Genomic DNA, 18,221 nt, shown 5'->3' with positions numbered 1-18,221 from the left:
TACTTTCAGCTTTATTTGCTTGTAGCTCACATTAATGCTCTTGTGTGAGAAAGGTCACTTTGCCAGAGTTGGACTCTAAAACTATACATGACCAATTTACTCCAGCCAGAGAAAGTCAGCCACAAGAAAGCTGGTAACCACGGCATGGAGCTATGTTGCCACGTGACAGATGTTACAAGTGGTTTCAGAGCACAAATGACCTGAGGTGTTCCCATAACCTTTTGGAGAGTTCACCTGTTCTATTTCCTTTCTCTGTTGCGTCACACCAAGTTAAGGTAACCTTAGCAACGCATGTTGTAGCTAAGAAAACAGAGCAGAGAGCTCTTGACTGCACCTAGTCACAAGTCCCCTGCTGACAGGATGCTTACCAGTCACCCATTCTCCTCTCCACTCCTTTTGCTTTGTGCTACACTTCAATTTTTACTGCCTGCGACTCAGAGGAACAATGGAAAACGACTACTGGACCCACAAAGCAAATCAGCCAAGGCAAGTTAGGGAAATCCTGCCATAGGGGCTGATTTTAAAAAACAAAACCCCTCATTAAGTGGTAAGTTATCTTGGGACAGTCATACTCTTTTAAGATGCAAGTGCTATAACAAGAGAATCTCAGACTTGGAAACTGTTGGAAACGGTTTTGCATTTTATTCAAATCCACATAGCAACAAGTTATGTGTTGCCATTCTTGAGTACTTAAAGTAAGCTGCTCTGATGTCCTCATACACTCTCCTGTTTTTTTATGGAACCAAATGCATACAAAATAACCCTTAAAAAAAAAAAGTATGTTCCCAAAGGTGCTTTCCTTACCTATCAAAAGAAATTCACATAAGCTCATGGCATCAACTTACTGTCCCAATCATACCAAGAGGAGGCACCCACAAGCCTTAACCCACAAGTTAAGATATTTCAGGCTTCTGTGATTCACATGGCATGCTGTTGGCACTACCTAATCACACATCAGGTTACAGTTTGTCCAAAATAACCTTTAAGAAAAAACACCGTTGTCCAGATAACAGAGAGCAAGCAAGAAACCTCACCCACCTCAAGGAAAGCAAGTTGTTTCCCTAAGCTGGTGAGATTCTCTGAGGGTTTGCACTTGAGCTCTCTCTTCACCATAAGGTAAAAGAGCTACTGCATGTTCAAAGATTGCAAACACGTACACACACAGACTTTACCTGGTGAATGATTCCTGACCCAGGTTTCCAGAATCCTACTCCATACTTGGCACCAGCCGTTGCTAGAAAGTTGTACACCTCCTGGTTTATGTCCTGTTTGCATAGGGGAATGCACAGCATTAGTAACACATTTTGTTCTTTCATACACCAAGAGTTCATTCCCTTCCCCCCCAGGCCTGTCTGTAGTTTACTCCACGGTTTTGTAGCAGCTAGAGGGAGGTGCACATCACTCTTCAAACCAAAAGGGCCTGTTTGCCAGTCAGTTCTAACAGGCCATTTAATTTCATCCAACTTGTAAACTCTCCTAAAGCATCTTTTTTAGTTTCCAATTCCAAACAGCAAAAGGGAAATAGCACAATTAAAGGAAAACCCTGCCAATAAGGCATTTAAAATGCTCTGCTCATTTCTTGTATTGTCAGGGTTTTTTTTTTTAACCCGTTTCCCTCTCTTCTTCTAGCCCCTTCTTCCTTCTCCACCAGCTGTTCTTTTTGCTTTACAGATGCTTTGCAGGCATTTCAAACCCCTTAGATAAGCATTTTGGCTTTATTTTTACAGATAAAAAATGGAACTGGAAGTTGCTCACTGCCAGAGGAGCTGGTGGGTGTCATTTCTCATTCTACCAAGTCCCCTGTTTAAGACTCACACAATGCTGCTTTTCTTTCACTATCACCATTGTTGGTGAAGGTCACACCGTGAAAATTGCTTGTGAGTATAACGCCCGGTTGCCAAGGAAGTATGACACTATTATGTCCTGATAGTTCTTGGCAGAGGAGTGGCAAAGTAGATAAGATAAGCACTAGGAGGACAGAGTTTCTTAAAGACTGTTCTCATGCAGCTACGCTTCAGAATAAAGAGAATGGGGAAACTGGAGATAATGGAAGAATTGTCTCAGCGCACATTTGCTGAAGTTTCCCATGAGGCAGCAGCAGTTCTTTAAGCCTCGTTTTCCACTGGGAGTCAGGTCACTTCACTCTGTTTGTGCATCCTTCCCCCAGTAAAGCACGCTGATGTGCCAGGAGCAGATCCAAACCACTCTCTGGCCTGCCAGCATTCATTGTGTGCCAACTGGCAGGAGCAGAAGCAGAACCCAGTCAGAAGAAGGCAGGACTTTTACTTGCTCTGCTCAGAGCGAATGGCAAAGGAGGCACTCTGCTCAGCTCGGGGCTGAGAATATAACTGCACTACAAAGAACAAACACAGGGACAGAGGAAAGGGGAAGACAGGAGGTGAAGGGAAGAACAGAAACTATCTTATTTAGTAAGTCCCAAATTCTTAATTGCACAGCTTGGGCACAACTAGGACCAAGACAAGTGGTGCAAGAACTCCCCAAATTCACCCGAGTGGTATAAGTCGCTTTACTGTGGCCTGAGGGAAGACACAGAAGCAGTTATTTCAGCATCAGGAGTTTCTGAGAACAGATATGGACTAAAATCTTAAAATGCAGCTGAGCCCCCCCACACCGTTTACTGTTGTAAATTTCGATACCAACGTCCAAGGCACAATTCCTCCTGGCTCTGACAGTGGCCTTCAGCTAGGTCCACTTGGAGTAACAAGATTTCCCCCACCTCCCTGCTGTGCTAAGGGCATGTTCTTCCTTAGCAGATGTATTGTGGTATCTAGGACAGGGGTGAATGTGTCTATATTTAACAGAAGTCCCTATGGAGGAATAAGCAATGAAACAGTGAGCGGGAAATTTTAAAAAGGCAGTAAATCAGCAGAGTTAGACAAACACCACATTGAAATTCCCAAATAAAAAACAACATCCCCCGTGCTTCTATACACATTCATATCTACCCTCGCTCACTCTGAAAGCTGCACAAGCTTCACCTAGTTCCTAGCAAATGGTTTGGGAAACAAAAGCAGTTATACGCTTCCCCTCAAGATACACTAGTGCAATGCAGACACAAGTTGAGTAAGTTTCTCACACTGCTATACTGCGGCATAAAGAGCATAACTCTCTAGAGTAATCCGTCTTCCTTTTTTTCCCTTTGAAATAGGTTCTTCCTCTTCCCTTAGCTGAAATATCTTCTCACTCCCCAGAACACATACATGACCTGGGCTTTTCCTACATTCATGGTCCTTTAAACCATGTAATGGATGAATCTCAGTTGAAAAACTCGCAAAGATCCATTTACTCTGTTTCTTTGCCGCATCTGACCTATCTACAGAGCTGACCACCACAGGCAACCTGTTACCATATCTGATTCATGGCTGTACTTCTGAGGGCGGGGGGGATTAAAAAAATATCTCTTCCTTCGACTGCAAAGAGGCTTTCAAACACACAGAATTTACATCTCTGCAATAGTGACCTTGGCTCTTCGAAGATCCTTTTCACCACCTGACTGGGCTTCAATGAGGTGGTCACAGTGGATGGTGGAAGGCACAGCCACTTTTGGCAGCCCGCTGCTGATGAACTGTAGCATCGCCATCTGAGCAGTGGCATCCTGCATGGCCACACGGTCTGGCCGTAAGCGCAGATAGGTCTTGCCTCGCTCAATCTCCTGTTTTGCTGGGTCATCCAGGTGTCCATATACAATCTTCTCAGACAAGGTCAGGGGACGGTCAAGCCTGGGGAGAAGAATTTTAGTATCTGCATCTTATGTACTTCAACATTTGCCCTTTTAAGCATGTAACAGAGCACTTCCCTATAGCACTCAGACTGTTAAGACCTATTAACACACAGAAGCTTGCATGCTCTTCTTACAACGCTAAAATACCAACTGGCAGACAGCTAAAACAAGGGCTCAGTCCAGAAAGTTGAAAGGTATATAGATTGATGTGCCTTTATGCTTTCTTATATAGTAAAAGAAACACCGACCCTGCTCATTTCTTGAGTGATAACTCAGGACAGCGAATGTAGAGGTGAGACAGAGGTCAAACAGACTCAACTCACAAATACCAGGTCCCACAGCAAGCAAGTACAACTAAGTAGAGTTTCATGACCTCAGACCTTTCATCTTGCAGATGTATCAGTTGAGGAACCTATTTATGCCAGTGGTGAGATCTTCTGAGAAGTAACTAAGTAGATACAATGACTTGAAATGAGAGCTACTGCATTTAACAAAGAACACAAAGACTGAAGGACATGCCACACAAACCACTGCTGAGGTAAGTGGAGCAGGAACGACAACTTAGCAGGCACACAAGCCTCTATCAGCAGATTAAGGTCACCATGTTTACATATGCTACGAATTCCTAGCCCTCCTTTCCATGTCTAACGCCTACAGTGAAACACAGGAGAACATTCACTGTCGAAACACAGTGCAAAGGAGCATCAGCCTATAATGACCACTGCCCACACGCTGCTTCCCCAGAAAGGAGCATGGGCCAATATCAAGTCTCCTCAAAGAGGGCATTAAACAAAGAGGACAGAGCCCTTTCCAGCACCTCCTCTGCACTGGCCTGGTTCTCTGCATGTCACAGTGCTTCATCATAACCTTCAGCTCTTCCCGTAGTGTTCCACCACTATGTGGAGACACTGCAACTCATGTTTCACTACACTTGCCTGCCACTGCTCAAAGCTCCTCTCACTAGTAAATATTCCCTGTGCCAGGGCCCCATGACATTTTCTTCCTCCTCTCCCGTCACCGCAGAACTAAATTCTGCACATTGACCCATCACCTCCTCCACTCTTACCTCTTACGGACAATGTTGATGTTCTTCTCCAGCTTTTCATAATTTATGTGTTCGTTAGGCTCAAAGTGGCTCATGGCCACCTTGGCCCGCTGGCAGAGGACAGGAGCAACATGGTAGCGTCGTATCCCACTATTCAAGGCATGCTGGAAAAAGGAGAGTATTAGCACTGGAACCTTGCAGAGTGAATTCTATAACATATCAATAAACCAACTGTTTTTCAGTTGTTATTCCTGGAATTTTACAGCCGAGGAACAGAAAAATTGCAGAGGTTTTTAAAGGCACCCAATGAAATTTGATTGTACAATACTGTGTATTATGTTAAACAGTGAGACACCAGGCTACCCAAAACAGGTAGCATTTACCAAATTATTTTACATTTCTATTTAGCACCAGATGCTTTATGCTTACAGTGAGAAATCTGCTTTCAGGCAATGCTGAAATAATTCTTAAGCAAACACCAGTTTACTATACTCCTGACATATTACAGCCACGGTGGAGAAGAACCTACACAGTTTCCAAGGCAAACTAACCCTATATTTGTATTTGCTCACTGGTATTGAGTTTATATTGAAGGACTGGCAGGTGACACAGCATGGGACTGAGTAGATACCCGTCTGATCCACCATCACATACTAAGCTCCCTATGTAGGGTTTCCATACGCCATTACAAAGCTTATTATATTTTCACATAAGGTAAGCTGCATTTCAATGGTAGCAAGAGTGACTTCGAGTTGTGGAACAAACACATCAGCTTCACCAACCCGGCTGTGCAGATTCACATGCTATTTATCTCCACTCTAACAAAGGCATCCTCCCCTTTCCCCTAAGAACAGCCTTGCACTTGCCCCACAGGTGAGTTAACAGCAGGACAGATGAACTATACCTCGGGCTGAACACATCGGCAGAAAATGCCATTTAAAACAAACACCAAAAAAACCAAACACACCCCAAAAAACCCAAACACACAAACAAAAAACACCCACCCAAAAAACACCCCAAAAAAGACCAAATTTCACTTGGCAGCCTCCAGAGTGAAACAGTTCCCTAGTTCCCTGGAATATGGGAGAAGGGCAGGCTATGGTGAGGCACCTTTACATCACCTGACCTCGAAGAAACAGGTCAGTGCCCAGGTTAAAAGGCTCTCACGCAGCTTTAAAAACTGAGTCAGAGGGCAGCCTCCATAAAACCTTCCAAGGATTTGGCACATGCATTTCTTACATTCTTTGAAAGTCTCAGTCATCGGCACTAGAAGTCTGGAAACAGACTGAAGACAAGAATTCTACCTCTGCCAGTGTTACATTTTAACCTTAATCCTGTTTTTACTATTCATCCTCTACTTTAGTGTTACAAGGTTTTGATAAATACAGGTTAATAACCATAGCAGTATTGCACTAAATATCCCTTTTTTACATGTGACTGTAAATCAGCAAATATTTCTTGGGCAGAACACAAATATAGTGCCAACCACTGTTTTTGTGTTATAAAAAAATGCTAAGTCAATTCTTTAGATCTGTTCAAGAATTTTTATTTTTTCCCTGTGAATATTTTTTCCAGTGTTCTTGTTACCAGCATTGAAGACATTGTCTGAAATAATCACAATCAATGAGACAACCTCAGCAATTTTTATCCAAATCTCTTGTTTTATTGTCCTTTTGATAACATTTGTTAGTATCTTACACAAGAAAAAGTTCAGGAATTCTAGGTGAGATCATAATAGTGCGCACACTAGCAATAAGGGTGTAGTTTGCTTTTCTACCAAACAATCCTAACATACTAGATACACTGCTTTCAGTCAGAGCAATACAGACCTACAGCAGCTGCACATCATTTTCATTAAAAAAAAAATCTGAAGTAAGTGAACATGGCAGTACAAGAGAGGGCATTGCTCCACCAGCAATGCAAACAAAACCCAGTCATCAAATTGCACTGTGCTGCACTGTAGTTTAGAACTTCCAGAACTTATCACAGTTGTCTGAGGTGAGACTTTTCCTTCCTCCACCAGCAAAAAAAACCAACACAAAACAAACCAAACACCACCCAGCTTCTCATTGTTTAACATACAGAAGCTGATCTTTACTTAGTAGCCACCTAACTTCTCTTGTTTCGGTCTGCCTTTTTTATTTTAATTTTATTTTTTTTTATCTTTAGCTCACAAGATACCCGTTATCTTGTGAAAGTCTCCAACTGCTGGAGTGGTTGGAAAAAACACTGAGTGATTTCATCAGTGTTCATGGAAAAATAATCTCTACCCCAGACCAGGAAAGGTATTTTGGTTTAATGTAGTAATTCCTTTCCTCCCCTCCACAAACTAGTCCTGCAACACAACTGATTAATGGAGTTCTTCCTGTGATCCAGTAAACTGAAAGCTAAATTTCACCATAATTCAGAGTACAGAAGAACAGATTTGCAAATTCAAGTAACGGCAGAGGCTTCGTAGCATTCTAGTCTTGCCTAAGACTAAAGTGATTATGATAAAAATCTGAAGCAGGGCTCTCCAAAGAGAGGTGCAAAGAAACTTTTCAGATAAAATCTTTTCAGTTTGAATACACATGTCTATCTTTTACTTCGCGAAATGGCTCAAGAAATGTAATTTTTATTCAAATACTATATATATTCAAATGGTAATCACAGAAGTAGTAATATAAAGTAGCTGACTCCTGCTTGATCATAGCTTCAGGCTGCTGGAGGTGGGAAGGGAAAGAAATGAGCATGTCTGAGGGTGAAGGATCCCATCTGGACATGGAGCCTGGCAAGAGAAATCTGGAAAACTGAAGGTCTGTTTCTGTGATGGCCAGTTAGACTGGGGAAAAACAAGCACTGAGGCCAGTCAATTTCAGAAGACTAGAGAATGATTTTTGTCTACATAAGACTTTTAAAAGGCACTTTTCTTTACCCTCTCAGAGCTAAGAACACTGGCTAAGTTTCCAACATTCGCCATGATTCAGCCTGAAAAAAAAAGCAGTGTGGTATAATCAAGTTGTAAATGCAGTCTTATTTTCCAGACCCACCTCCAAAGACCAACCAAAATTAGCGTTCTGAAAATCAGTTTAGCTCTAGCGAACACTGCGTTTTGCCAACAAACACAAAGCTTCCCATACACAACTTCAGTCACAACTCACCTACAAGGCCTTCAATAAATCCCCCATGCTTCAGGCAGTTTAGAGATTTACAGTACTACTCTTTCAGTCAATCCTTAGCCAATGTGGCTCAAGAAATAGGATGCTACTAAAGGCATCTCTCAGATAGGCATGAAAAAGATCTGGACCCTTTGAGGCTATTAGAAGAATTGTACTTTAAATAGGACAGTCAGCCAAACTAGGATAATTCCAATTTATTTCCCTCAGACTAAGCTTCCTATGCAGTTCCAATTCCAAAACAGCTTTAGGCCAGGAAATGAGTAGAACCGATGTTAACATGTGCCACACTCAGTGCTGGCACTATCACAGCAATTGGCAAGGTGATCCACATATTCATTAATCTCTAGGCTGCTACATACGTGCAAAAAAAAAAAATAATTGCCTCCTAAAGAGATCACCTAGAAGCATGCTTGATTACCATCAAAAATTTAGTCCTTCACAGGGGAAAAAAAAACACATACCCTGAGCCTGATAATAGAAGACAGCCTCCCAGAACACTGAATTCCACATGTTCAGTGTGCTAGCACAGCCTTTGTTTTATATTATACAATATTAACTTTAGCAAACGACTGCTTATTCTCTTGCAACGACACACCATAAACCAAGAACTAATTCATTAACCTAATAAATAATTTGCCTTCATTTTATGAGTAGTCATTTCTGTTCAAAGTACAAATTAAAAGCTACTTAACAATTAAGAATTAATATACCAAGCTAACTGAAATGGTGTTATTCTGTAACTTTTGCTTAAATTTTTTAAAAAACTGTACTTGACTAAAACACCTACCTCTAAAGTAAGAAAGTAATATAAAACAGAAATTAAGCTTCATGGGGTACTGTCAGAATACCAGAAGCCAAGTTCTCACTTCAGCTCCCTAAGAAAAGGGCCAAGGTCACAAATGGAAAACTGAGAAGTTAAATTGCCTGCCTTCATCACATGCTTTATTAAAGGGAGCATAGGGTTCCTTATCCCTGTTAACAGCCCTAAAAAAAAGAAAATTGCAGGCTGATATTTGCCTTCCAGTCTTTAAAATATCATTAGTTCTTTATTATTGAGTACACATTAAACATAATTGCATCTTGAGTAAGAGAATCTCTGTGGTGAGCTCATATTACAGGCAGATATGATTTTTAGAGGTCACGATAGACAAGACTATAAGAATCACTACCGCTACCTTGAAAAAAAAAGACAGTTTATGTGCCTGTCCAGACTCTTCTTCAGTCCTCCTGGGTCCTATTCACAATATTGACATTGCCATCTGTTTCACACCGGGGCCTCTGTTTTTATTAAAAGCAGTAATTTTGATACAAAGTAGCCAAAAGAGAGAGAGCCTTTGGACTCACACAAAGAGGAGTCACCTTGTGCTGCTGCAGCTGATAAGGGGAAGAAACTGAAGCCGAGAGGAAGGAAAAAGCACACCCCGGGGAAAGACTTTTGATTTCGGTCCTTTGGGCCCATGCCCTCAGGCTCACTGCCCCGCCGGGCTCCCCGCCAGGCCCGGGCTTTGACAGCGACCCCGGCCCGCCCAGGCGAGGTCCGGCCCGGGTCGGGGAGACGGTGGGGCCCGGTCGCCTCCCCATCGCCCCCGTTCACCTTGCCCTCACCTTGAGGGCCGGCCGGGCCCGGCGGCGGGAGCCGCCCTGCCCCGGGGCCCGGGAGGCGGCCGCCCTGCCGCCGCCGCCGCGGCCACCCCGCCATCGCCATGGAAACAAGGCGCTGGGCCGCGCCGGGGACACGTTGACCTACACGCGGAGGCGGGGACAGGCGGGGACGGCCCGGACGGGAGGCTGCGCGCGCCCGCCCACCCGGCGGGTAACGGTCCTGGCACCGCCGTGGCTCCCGCCCGCCACCCCCGCTCCCGCGCGCCGCTCGCTGCCGCCCGCCGCCCCGCTCACCCGCAGCCGAGCCGCCAGGACGCAGTACGGCGCCATTTTGTTCACTGACAAAGATGAAGTCGCGCTCCGATGGCGTCACGCCGCCCCTTTCACACCTCCGGCGCGCGGGCGGGGACGTCGCAGGGGCGGAGGCGCAGAGGAGGGCGGGGACTCAGAGATCCTGGCAGGGAGGTATCCACGCCAAGAAGGCGGCTACTGGGCAAGGTGTGGGCCTTCTCCGGGAGGGAGAAGGTTAACGGCGGAGCGGCTCCGTCGGAGAGAGTTTTCTCGGCAGCCCTCCGTGTGATCGTGTTGCGTCGTTCCCGGTGGGGGCTGCGCTTTGTGTAAGAGCTGTGCTCACCCCAGCCAGGACCGACGGGGCGCGCGGGTCAGAGGTGAGCGCGCAGGGCGACCGCACCAGGCGGGTGTTCACGTCGCCATGGCCAAACACCACCCGGACCTCATCTTCTGCCGCAAGCAGGCGGGCGTCGGTGAGTCCCGGAGGGGCCCCCCATCACTTGTCACCCCTCTCTTCGCTGCGGGGCGAGAAGGGGGGCCGTGGGGCCACCGTTAGCGGCCGTTAGGCGCCTGCGCGTGACCGTTAGGCCTGGTGGGGGGAGGGGCGCCCGCCTCGCTCCTCCCTCCCTATTTTATTTCGCTTTTATTAGGATATTCTGTCGCGTTTTATGGGTTCGTCCCCCGGGGTGGGTCGGAGGCTCTGTAAGGAAGGCTCCCGGCCCTAACCCCGTCCCGGGTGCTTCCCCCAGGGCCTGTCCGATGGTGCAGGTGCTCCAGGGCCTCTCAGTGGAGCTCAATGGCTTTGGCTCCTTCCTTACAGCACTCTCTTCTTCAGGTGGGGGGAGCAGGTGGAGTTGATAGCTGTGCGCAGAAAAATGTGATTTTGATTTACTCGCATTTTACTCTTGTTGCGTTGGCCGTACCAGTACAGCCAGGAGAAGGAGCTGAAGGCTTCAGCCAGCACTGGGAGCATCTTTCTGGCTGCAAGATAAAGTTTTTTCCAGGTTATACCTGTAGATAGATAGCGAGCTTTGTGCTTGTTACTTGGGTCAGAATTTGCCCTACTAGGTCTTAAAAAAGTCTTATGTAAGATTAGAAGTCGAGGTATCTGTTCCAGAATTTTTTTTTTCACTCCTTGGAAAAGCAAATTTAACATGCAATTTTCTGAGCGAGCTGTAAACACAGAATATTCAGCTGCACTGTCTGTAGGAAACTTCTTTTTAGAATAGTTAATGCAGCCAACAGTCTATCTGTTTTGAAAATTCATTTCCAGCCTGATGAATCCCTTGATCCTCAAACTTCAACTGAATCACTATTAGTCTTTGTAAAGGTGGACATCTGCTCTTTAGCGCTTGATATTTATGGCATTTATCCAAGTTACTAGTATCATTGTTGTGAGTTTCCTAGACAAGTGACAAGACTTCTAAGATATTTCCAACTACCTTTGTACTCTGAAGTGAATAATGTATTTGAGCTACCTTAAATTGAATAGACACTTGGTTGTGGGTTTTTGTTGTCTCATTAGCAGCAGTGTAGAAGCTGTGCCAAGGCTCATGTCTAGGACTTCCTTCGGTCAGGTACATTGGCTATATTTGAAATAGAATAATGAATGTAGGTTTTCTTACTGCCAATGGATGTCATTGTGCATCCGAACTTTGATCTTGGTAAGTGTCTCCAGGAGGCTATATATTGTTTATTGTAAATATGTTCGTATTTGTGTTCAAACTGTTTCTGTGGTTAGGGTTTTGTGTGTTTTTTTTTTTTTTTTTTAAGACTGCTTACTGCAGAAGGTAATTATTTGACATTCAAATCTCTGCTTCTGCCTCAATTTTTTTTTCTTTCTTTTCCTTACAGCAATCGGAAGACTTTGTGAAAAATGTAAGTATAGCTTCTACATATAGTTGCTTGAGAACATGATTTTGTGGTTAGAGTGTACAGTTTGGATTTGGGGATTTGATTCTGTTTTTGCTTTAACCATGAACTTGATGTAACTCTGAGTGCAATACTTGTGTATTGCAAGTGTAAATCAGTGAATACCTACAAAGTTACGTGTTCAAATAGTTTGTCACACAAATGCATGCTGTTCTAGTGTATATGCTGACAAGCATTTTCAGTAGCTGAGACTGCAGTGACTTCTTGGTTGATTCTTTGTAATCTGTAATACAAAATGATAGGCCTGGTAATTTAAAAGCAGGAAAAAAAATGCATTTTTGGAATCTGACTTTTTCACACCTTGAGAAATGTTCCCTTCAGCATCTAGGAGAATAAAAAATTATGAGGGGGGGAACATCTAGAGTTAGAGCAGAAAAATCCCCACAGAATCAAATGCCAGTGCTCAACTGTAGAAGAGAAGAAAGAGTATGATCTGTCATTGGATCCTTGTAGGGGAACAGAACAAATAAGATTACTAATTTCTGATTCAAAAATAGTACAAAAATAAGCAAAATGAGGAGAAGCACAATCTGAAGCTACAAGATAGTTTTCAAGAGCACTCAGCAGTGAAACAGGTTCCCATTGGTAGTAGTTGAGGGCTGTCATGCTGGAGATTTAAGAGCAGGTTAGATGAGCTGTTTGTGGGGGTCAGGATTAGATGCCTTGGGAACTGGTAATAGGATATGAAGCCTTTCATCCCTAGGTCAGCGTTTTGGATAAGGTCCAGCACAGCAGAGACTGTCAATGGCATCTGATGGCTGCTTGCCTGTATGATATGAGTACTTGAGTTTCACTCAGTTCCTTGTGAGAAAGCAAGAGCAACTTTTGTGAAATGGCTGTTTATGCCAGTTTGCCCTTTCTTTGGCCTTCTCACAGATGAAGGATTAAAAGGACCACGAGTACAATCTCTTATCTCATCTCTTTGAGGATAGTAACTCCAGACTTTTGTTGATGTGACACTGTGGGAGAAGCTTACACTGCTGCTTCTGTGTTGTAGGTAAGGACACTAGTCCTGTCAGTCCAGTATTTTTTCACAAGTCAAAAATTCAGGAAAAGTTCAAAAGCTCTAGAGTAAAAGTAATGGTATGATCTAAGCAGGTGTTGGCTAATCATAGAAGTGACTTGGGGTTTCTTCTCTGATTGTGAATGCATGATTTAAAAAAAAAAAGGAAAAAAAGAACTCAAATATTGCAGGCTACTGGCCCTTGTTCTTCTCAAGTCTGTGTGCAAATACAAAGTTTCACCCTGTGCCTGCAAGATTAATTTCTGCAGTTCAATTGTATTGTCTTTGGGTGTACAGGCAAGTTCTTTGACTAGGAAGCTTTTCCTCTTCCATGTGGGGGGGTGGAGAAAAGGACATTCTGTAACCAAAGGCTCTGCTGTGCTTGCAGGTGATGGCAAATGCGTGATCTGTGACTCCTACGTGCGGCCCTGCACTCTGGTGCGCATATGTGATGAGTGTAACTACGGCTCCTACCAAGGGCGCTGTGTGATCTGTGGGGGTCCGGGAGTGTCTGATGCCTACTACTGCAAGGAGTGCACCATCCAGGAAAAAGATGTACGTTGTCGTCCAGTCTTGAATTGTGTTGAATTGGTTATGTCTTTATTTAGCAGCCATGCTTATCTTTAATGGGCTTGGAGCTAGTGAAATTAGTCCTGAGACATGGGACGCTTGGGTTCCACTGCCAAACTTGGCACTGGTTTTAATTGCCTTGTACCTTTCTTTCCCTGTTGGTAGTTCCCTTTGTTTGCAAAGCATTTTGAAGTATCGGAGCATTTTGAGGTTTTGTAACTCTTTCGTCCTGAAAAATCTTTGACTAGTTTGCACTGCACGCTCACAGTTCACTTACTCCCCACACTGCTTGTTAGAGCTTGAAGTTGTTGTGTTGCTGGATCTCTCAGCCTAGGTTTTATCAGGGTCGGAGATACTACAGACACTGCAGAGGCTGTGGTAGGAGCAGCTCCTCACTATAAATCCGTTATCAGCTGCTGACCAAGGACACATGCAGTACTGTAAGGCCTGTGGAATCACCACCTGTGTTTTCCTTTGCCTAACAGCATTAAGTTACATCTTAGTGTCCTGTGTCTGCACCGCTAATTGTGTTTTACAATTTTAAAGTTTAAATTTTAAAGTGGGATATGACTTAATTTTTTAATTATTTTCTGGAATGGCCTATATTGTAGACATCTCCTTTGCTGTCAGCACTTTTTGGTGTAATGTTCCCTTGTTTCTATAGTCAGTGCTGTTTAATCTTCTTGTGCTGAAAGATAAGACACTGCCCATGTGAAACCAGGCAGTTGTTCACCCCCTTAAGGTCTTTCTTGACATCCAACACAATGAGTGCAGGATGTGAAGAACTGCAAATGAAATGGTAGAAAGACCTTAGGGAGAAGCAAGAACATGATGCTTACAGTTGCAGTATCCCTAGAATACAGACCTGATAACTGTGAGAGTGTCTGCTAAAGGTTGTTTAGGTTGTGGTGCTTTGCAAATGCCATTTCCAGTACACCCTAATGACAGTGGAGAACATGCTGAGAAAATGGTTCAGATTGATTCAGAGGAACATGCTCAGCTGAGTGAGTTGCTGGTTTAATTCTCTGCTATGCCTATGTTTTCTGTAGAGGCCTGCAGCTAAATACAGGACAGGGACAGGTCCTCGTCTGAATTTAGTCATTAGATCTGACAGGACCATAATCTTTCTCAGTATCTAAATATGGATGCAAGTGCTGTGATGGTGGTGCTGCCTCTTACTTTGGAAATACTGCAGGAAACAGTAGTTTTGTTCACTTGCTTTTGGAACCAAGACACCTGGCTCAATAAGTCATGATTAAAATAGGCTTTGTTTTATTTTTACCAATTCATACTGATTCCCAACAGGTATTTTTCATAACGTAAGCTCACCTGTATCTTATCATGTCTGGTTCAGGTGTGAAATAGCCAGCTGCTCTACAAGGGAGGATTATAGAAAATGTAAGGCTGGAGGAGCAGGAGAATGACAAGTCAGAACTGAGGTATTTTGACGGCTAAGTGAGGGCTGCTATGGATGAAGACAGTTGCTCTGTACCAGCAAACTAAACTGTTAGGGATTATTGCACATCTGAAACAGCAGATTTGACATGATTGACTTGCAGGACTGAGAAATGTTGGCACAGGTGTAGGGTGCCCAGAATGAGAGTAGTTAAGTGTGCTGCCTGTCACAATTATGGTAGCTGGTGCTGAATAAGACAAGCACATGGACAGAGCTCTATACCTGAAGCTCTAACACTCCAAGGTTTCAGTCACAGCCCTTCCGTCATCCTCAGAGAAAGACTGAAAAGGATAATGAAGGAAGAAAGCAAATAGTAAAATGGAGGGAGGAGGTAAACGCTGTTGGGCATGAGGCAAAGGGCCTGGTTACTCTTGGTTTGTTTGTTCTGATGGAGGGAGGAATAAGGTATTGTTTCACCCCACTTCTGTCTGTGGATAAAGGCCAAAATCCCACCTTGTCACCTAGGACAGCTGCGAGTTGCAGAAAGTAATTTTTGTCTTGGGGACAGGAGCATGCACATGTGCTGCCTCCTTAGGAGGAGGTGGAAGAATGAACAGAGCCCTGCAATAATGCTGTCAAGATCGTCACAGGCTCCCTGGCTCATGGGAGGCAAGGCTTGGAAGAGTCCTACTTATTGAGGTTCAAAATCAAATAAGGATACAGTAGTTAGAGATGGGTTGTGGCAGGTGTATTGGGGGACGGATGATTTCTTCCCCCCTTCCTGTTATTTCCACCATACAGACCCTCCTCACTGGGTTGCATCTCCTATACAGGAGCAGGTGTCAGTGGGGCAACTTGGGTGCAGTTTCTACAGCGGCTGACATCTGCCCAGAGGCTTTCTAAATCTAATCCAGTCTGGTTTACACAACGGCCGAGGACATGTGTTTCTCTGCCTGCTGGGCCCCTCACAGCTGCTGTTGCCAGCCGCAACATTTTGCCCTCAATAGTTATGCAGATACTGGGCTAATCCTAATTTAGAAAGAATCCAGTCTTGAGGCACTGAGCATCCTTTTCATTAAACTGCTGATGTTATACGAGCTGTTTTCCATCTTCACCCTGAGGAAGAGAATGTCCTAGAATAATGTTATAAAGGCATCTGCCATCTCTGTCCCACTCGCTTGATAACCAGTATTGGAGGGCAGGTTGTCTGCACAGGTGTTCAAAATGTGTGTTGAGGATAGGGTGAGGAACGTGGAAACCGAGAACCTACTAGAACTGTGTAAGTGATGATGTTGTTCTGTTTGCCCATCTCCTAACTTGCATTCTCTTTTCTTCTTGCAGAGAGATGGTTGCCCTAAGATTGTCAACCTGGGCAGTTCCAAGACAGATCTCTTCTATGAAAGGAAAAAGTATGGCTTCAAGAAGAGGTGATCCTATCTGTACATGGCTACACCTCCTGTCAGGTTGGCAAGAGGGTCTTGGAACATCTCTGGACTTTACTGTTATTGAAAACCGGTTGATTATCTTTTTTCTAAAGCAGTACAAATTCAGTAGTATACTTGGGCTTGGAGAAGTAACAGACTGAGTAGGAACTGAAATCTGATCAGAACTGACTATCAGAAAGAGCAGATGAGGATTACTGTCTCTTGCATTTCCAGAAGCTCTGCTAGTAGCTGCCCCAGCTTGCTATAAAAATCCTGGTGGGCAAGTATTTACACCTGGAAGAGACCAGCTCAGTAAAAAGCAAGTGCCATTTCTGGTGTGGGGAAGGACCTTGCGGTTGTTCTTACCAGGCCTCCTCTCAATTGTCTGAAATTGCCCCACATATTGCTATTGAAGAAGGGAGCACCAATCCCGTGTGTCCGCTCCCCCCCTCCTTCTTCCAGTATATTTCCATGCTGCCCTGCTTTGTAAGGAACCTGCTTATTGCTGGTGCCTTCCTAGGGAGAGCACAGCTGTTCCATGTTTTCTTTGACAGATTAATCCAAGGCCCTTTCTTGTAACCATTTCTGTAGGATGCATACCAATAAAGCTTCTTTTGGTTTTTTTTTGTTTTGTTTTTTTGTTGGTTTTTGTTTTGTTTTGTTTTTTAATGTATAAAAAGGATTTCTCTCTGGTTCATTCTGTGCCTAGTCTCTCTGGAGCTTTCTGAGGACACAGAGGATTAGCCCAGCTAAAACTGCACAATGGGTTATCTGGTTTCTGACAGTGCCTGCTTATGGCCGTGTGACCTTGCTGCAAGGAGCTTGAGGGAATGGCTATCGCTTTTGTCTGCCTGTGATCCCAGCCACTGATCATTTTGTCCCATAGCGTGAGGATCGCTGAGCTTGTAACCCTTATCCTAGCTAATACGGCTGTGGATGTTGTTTCACCATGCAAACATCCAATCCCTTTCTAAAACCTACTAAGCTATTTGACTCGCTCTCCTGTTCTGGTGAATAAGTTAAAGCCTTCCCTGCTGTAACTGGAAACCAACTATTGTGTTCTAGGCTATTAGCCGTATGCGCGCTGAAAACCAGAGGCTGCTTGTTTGTCAAATACCAGTACAGGCTAAAAGCAGTCTGTTGGCTCAGCAGAGATCTGGGAATGGGAGCCTTTATGCAGAGGCGGAACTGAGTTCCCTACTAGTGCATGCACTCCTCGGATGGTTAAATTGGGGTCCTAGCTCAATGTGCCCTGTAGTCCTTAAAGTCTTCATAGCCCAAGCAGAGCGTGTGCTACAGTAGCAGGATTCTTTTTGCACAGTCTTGGGGTGCAAAGCCTGTCTCGTGCCCCTTCTGGGATTTCAGTTGTTCCCCTGAAGCCAGTACTGATTCCTTTAACTTCTCTCCAGCTTAAATGCTTTTTCTACCTGCTAGATCTATCTAGGTGTTTAGGATAAGAGTGAAAACAAGCAGACAAGTTGTGATCATCCTCCCATTTATTCCTGCTGCAGCTGGCTCTAGCTATGACTGGTCCTACAGCCATCTCAGCTGCTCTTCCCCCTCCTCCCCCCAGCTATTAATACTGTCCAGTTTCTCTTCCAAGCTTTTCACAGTCCTTAGAGTATCTGTATGGCTTCTTCCCCGCACTATGGTTACCTAATGCAGCTTCTGGTTGATTTTTACCAATGTGGGTGCCATTTGCCAAGATGTTCGGAGCAAACTGGTTCTCTGGTTCCAGCAAACCCACTCTCTCAAAGGAATTCTGCCTGACAAAGCAGCTGCCTCTTGTTCCTGACTGGGAAGCCCATGTCAGAACCATTATCAGCCATGTTAAATTCTGTAGTTCTTTAAAAGCAGGGCATGACATGCAGATTTTTTTTGTACCTGGAACTTTATCACTTCAACCAGAATTTATCACTTGCTCTCAGTCGGCTGCCCAAATTATCACACTAGAAATGCAGAAGGTTTGTACGTGGTTTTTTTTTTTTCCTTTCCCGGAAGTTTCTAAGATAACAAAAGTTGTTTGGTGAAGGTAGAGGGAAATGAAGTTTGAATTAT

The 18,221-nt window shown here is 44.3% G+C and overlaps 2 protein-coding genes across 3 annotated transcripts in view; one reads left to right on the top strand and one right to left on the bottom strand.

The window, feature by feature from the left end:
* Window positions 1-10,360, bottom strand: part of ACO2 (aconitase 2) — a 22,816-nt gene extending 12,456 nt beyond the window's left edge. The window contains exons 1-4 of one of the 2 annotated variants that reach the window (XM_074168066.1): window positions 9,842-10,360; window positions 4,809-4,951; window positions 3,482-3,740; window positions 1,173-1,265 (exon numbers count right to left, since the gene is read on the bottom strand). In XM_074168066.1, the coding sequence (XP_074024167.1) occupies window positions 1,173-1,265; window positions 3,482-3,740; window positions 4,809-4,951; window positions 9,842-9,877 (531 nt within the window). In that variant the 5' untranslated portion in view covers window positions 9,878-10,360. Of the gene's footprint in view, window positions 1-1,172; window positions 1,266-3,481; window positions 3,741-4,808; window positions 4,952-8,732; window positions 8,930-9,841 lie in introns of those variants that run through there. The other variant, XM_074168067.1, reaches the window with a different exon arrangement.
* On the top strand, window positions 9,998-18,221 carry PHF5A (PHD finger protein 5A). Its single transcript, XM_074168070.1, has 4 exons — window positions 9,998-10,311; window positions 11,693-11,716; window positions 13,162-13,328; window positions 16,081-18,221. The coding sequence occupies exons 1-4, from the start codon at window positions 10,260-10,262 to the stop codon at window positions 16,168-16,170; spliced, it is 333 nt and encodes a 110-aa protein (XP_074024171.1). The 5' UTR covers window positions 9,998-10,259; the 3' UTR covers window positions 16,171-18,221.

Source organism: Numenius arquata, chromosome 2 (assembly GCF_964106895.1).
Source record: "Numenius arquata chromosome 2, bNumArq3.hap1.1, whole genome shotgun sequence".
Taxonomy (NCBI): Eukaryota; Metazoa; Chordata; class Aves; order Charadriiformes; family Scolopacidae; genus Numenius; species Numenius arquata.
This window is presented reverse-complemented; position numbering and strand designations above follow the sequence as displayed.

What these genes read in the sequence shown, in the direction of transcription:
- PHF5A (XM_074168070.1), top strand. Translation starts at nt 10,260, where the DNA reads ATGGCCAAACACCACCCGGACCTCATCTTCTGCCGCAAGCAGGCGGGC. An exon ending in CCGCAAGCAGGCGGGCGTCG is followed by an intron (nt 10,312 to 11,692) that starts GTGAGTCCCGGA and finishes TTTTCCTTACAG; the next exon opens with CAATCGGAAGACTTTGTGAA. An exon ending in CGGAAGACTTTGTGAAAAAT is followed by an intron (nt 11,717 to 13,161) that starts GTAAGTATAGCT and finishes CTGTGCTTGCAG; the next exon opens with GTGATGGCAAATGCGTGATC.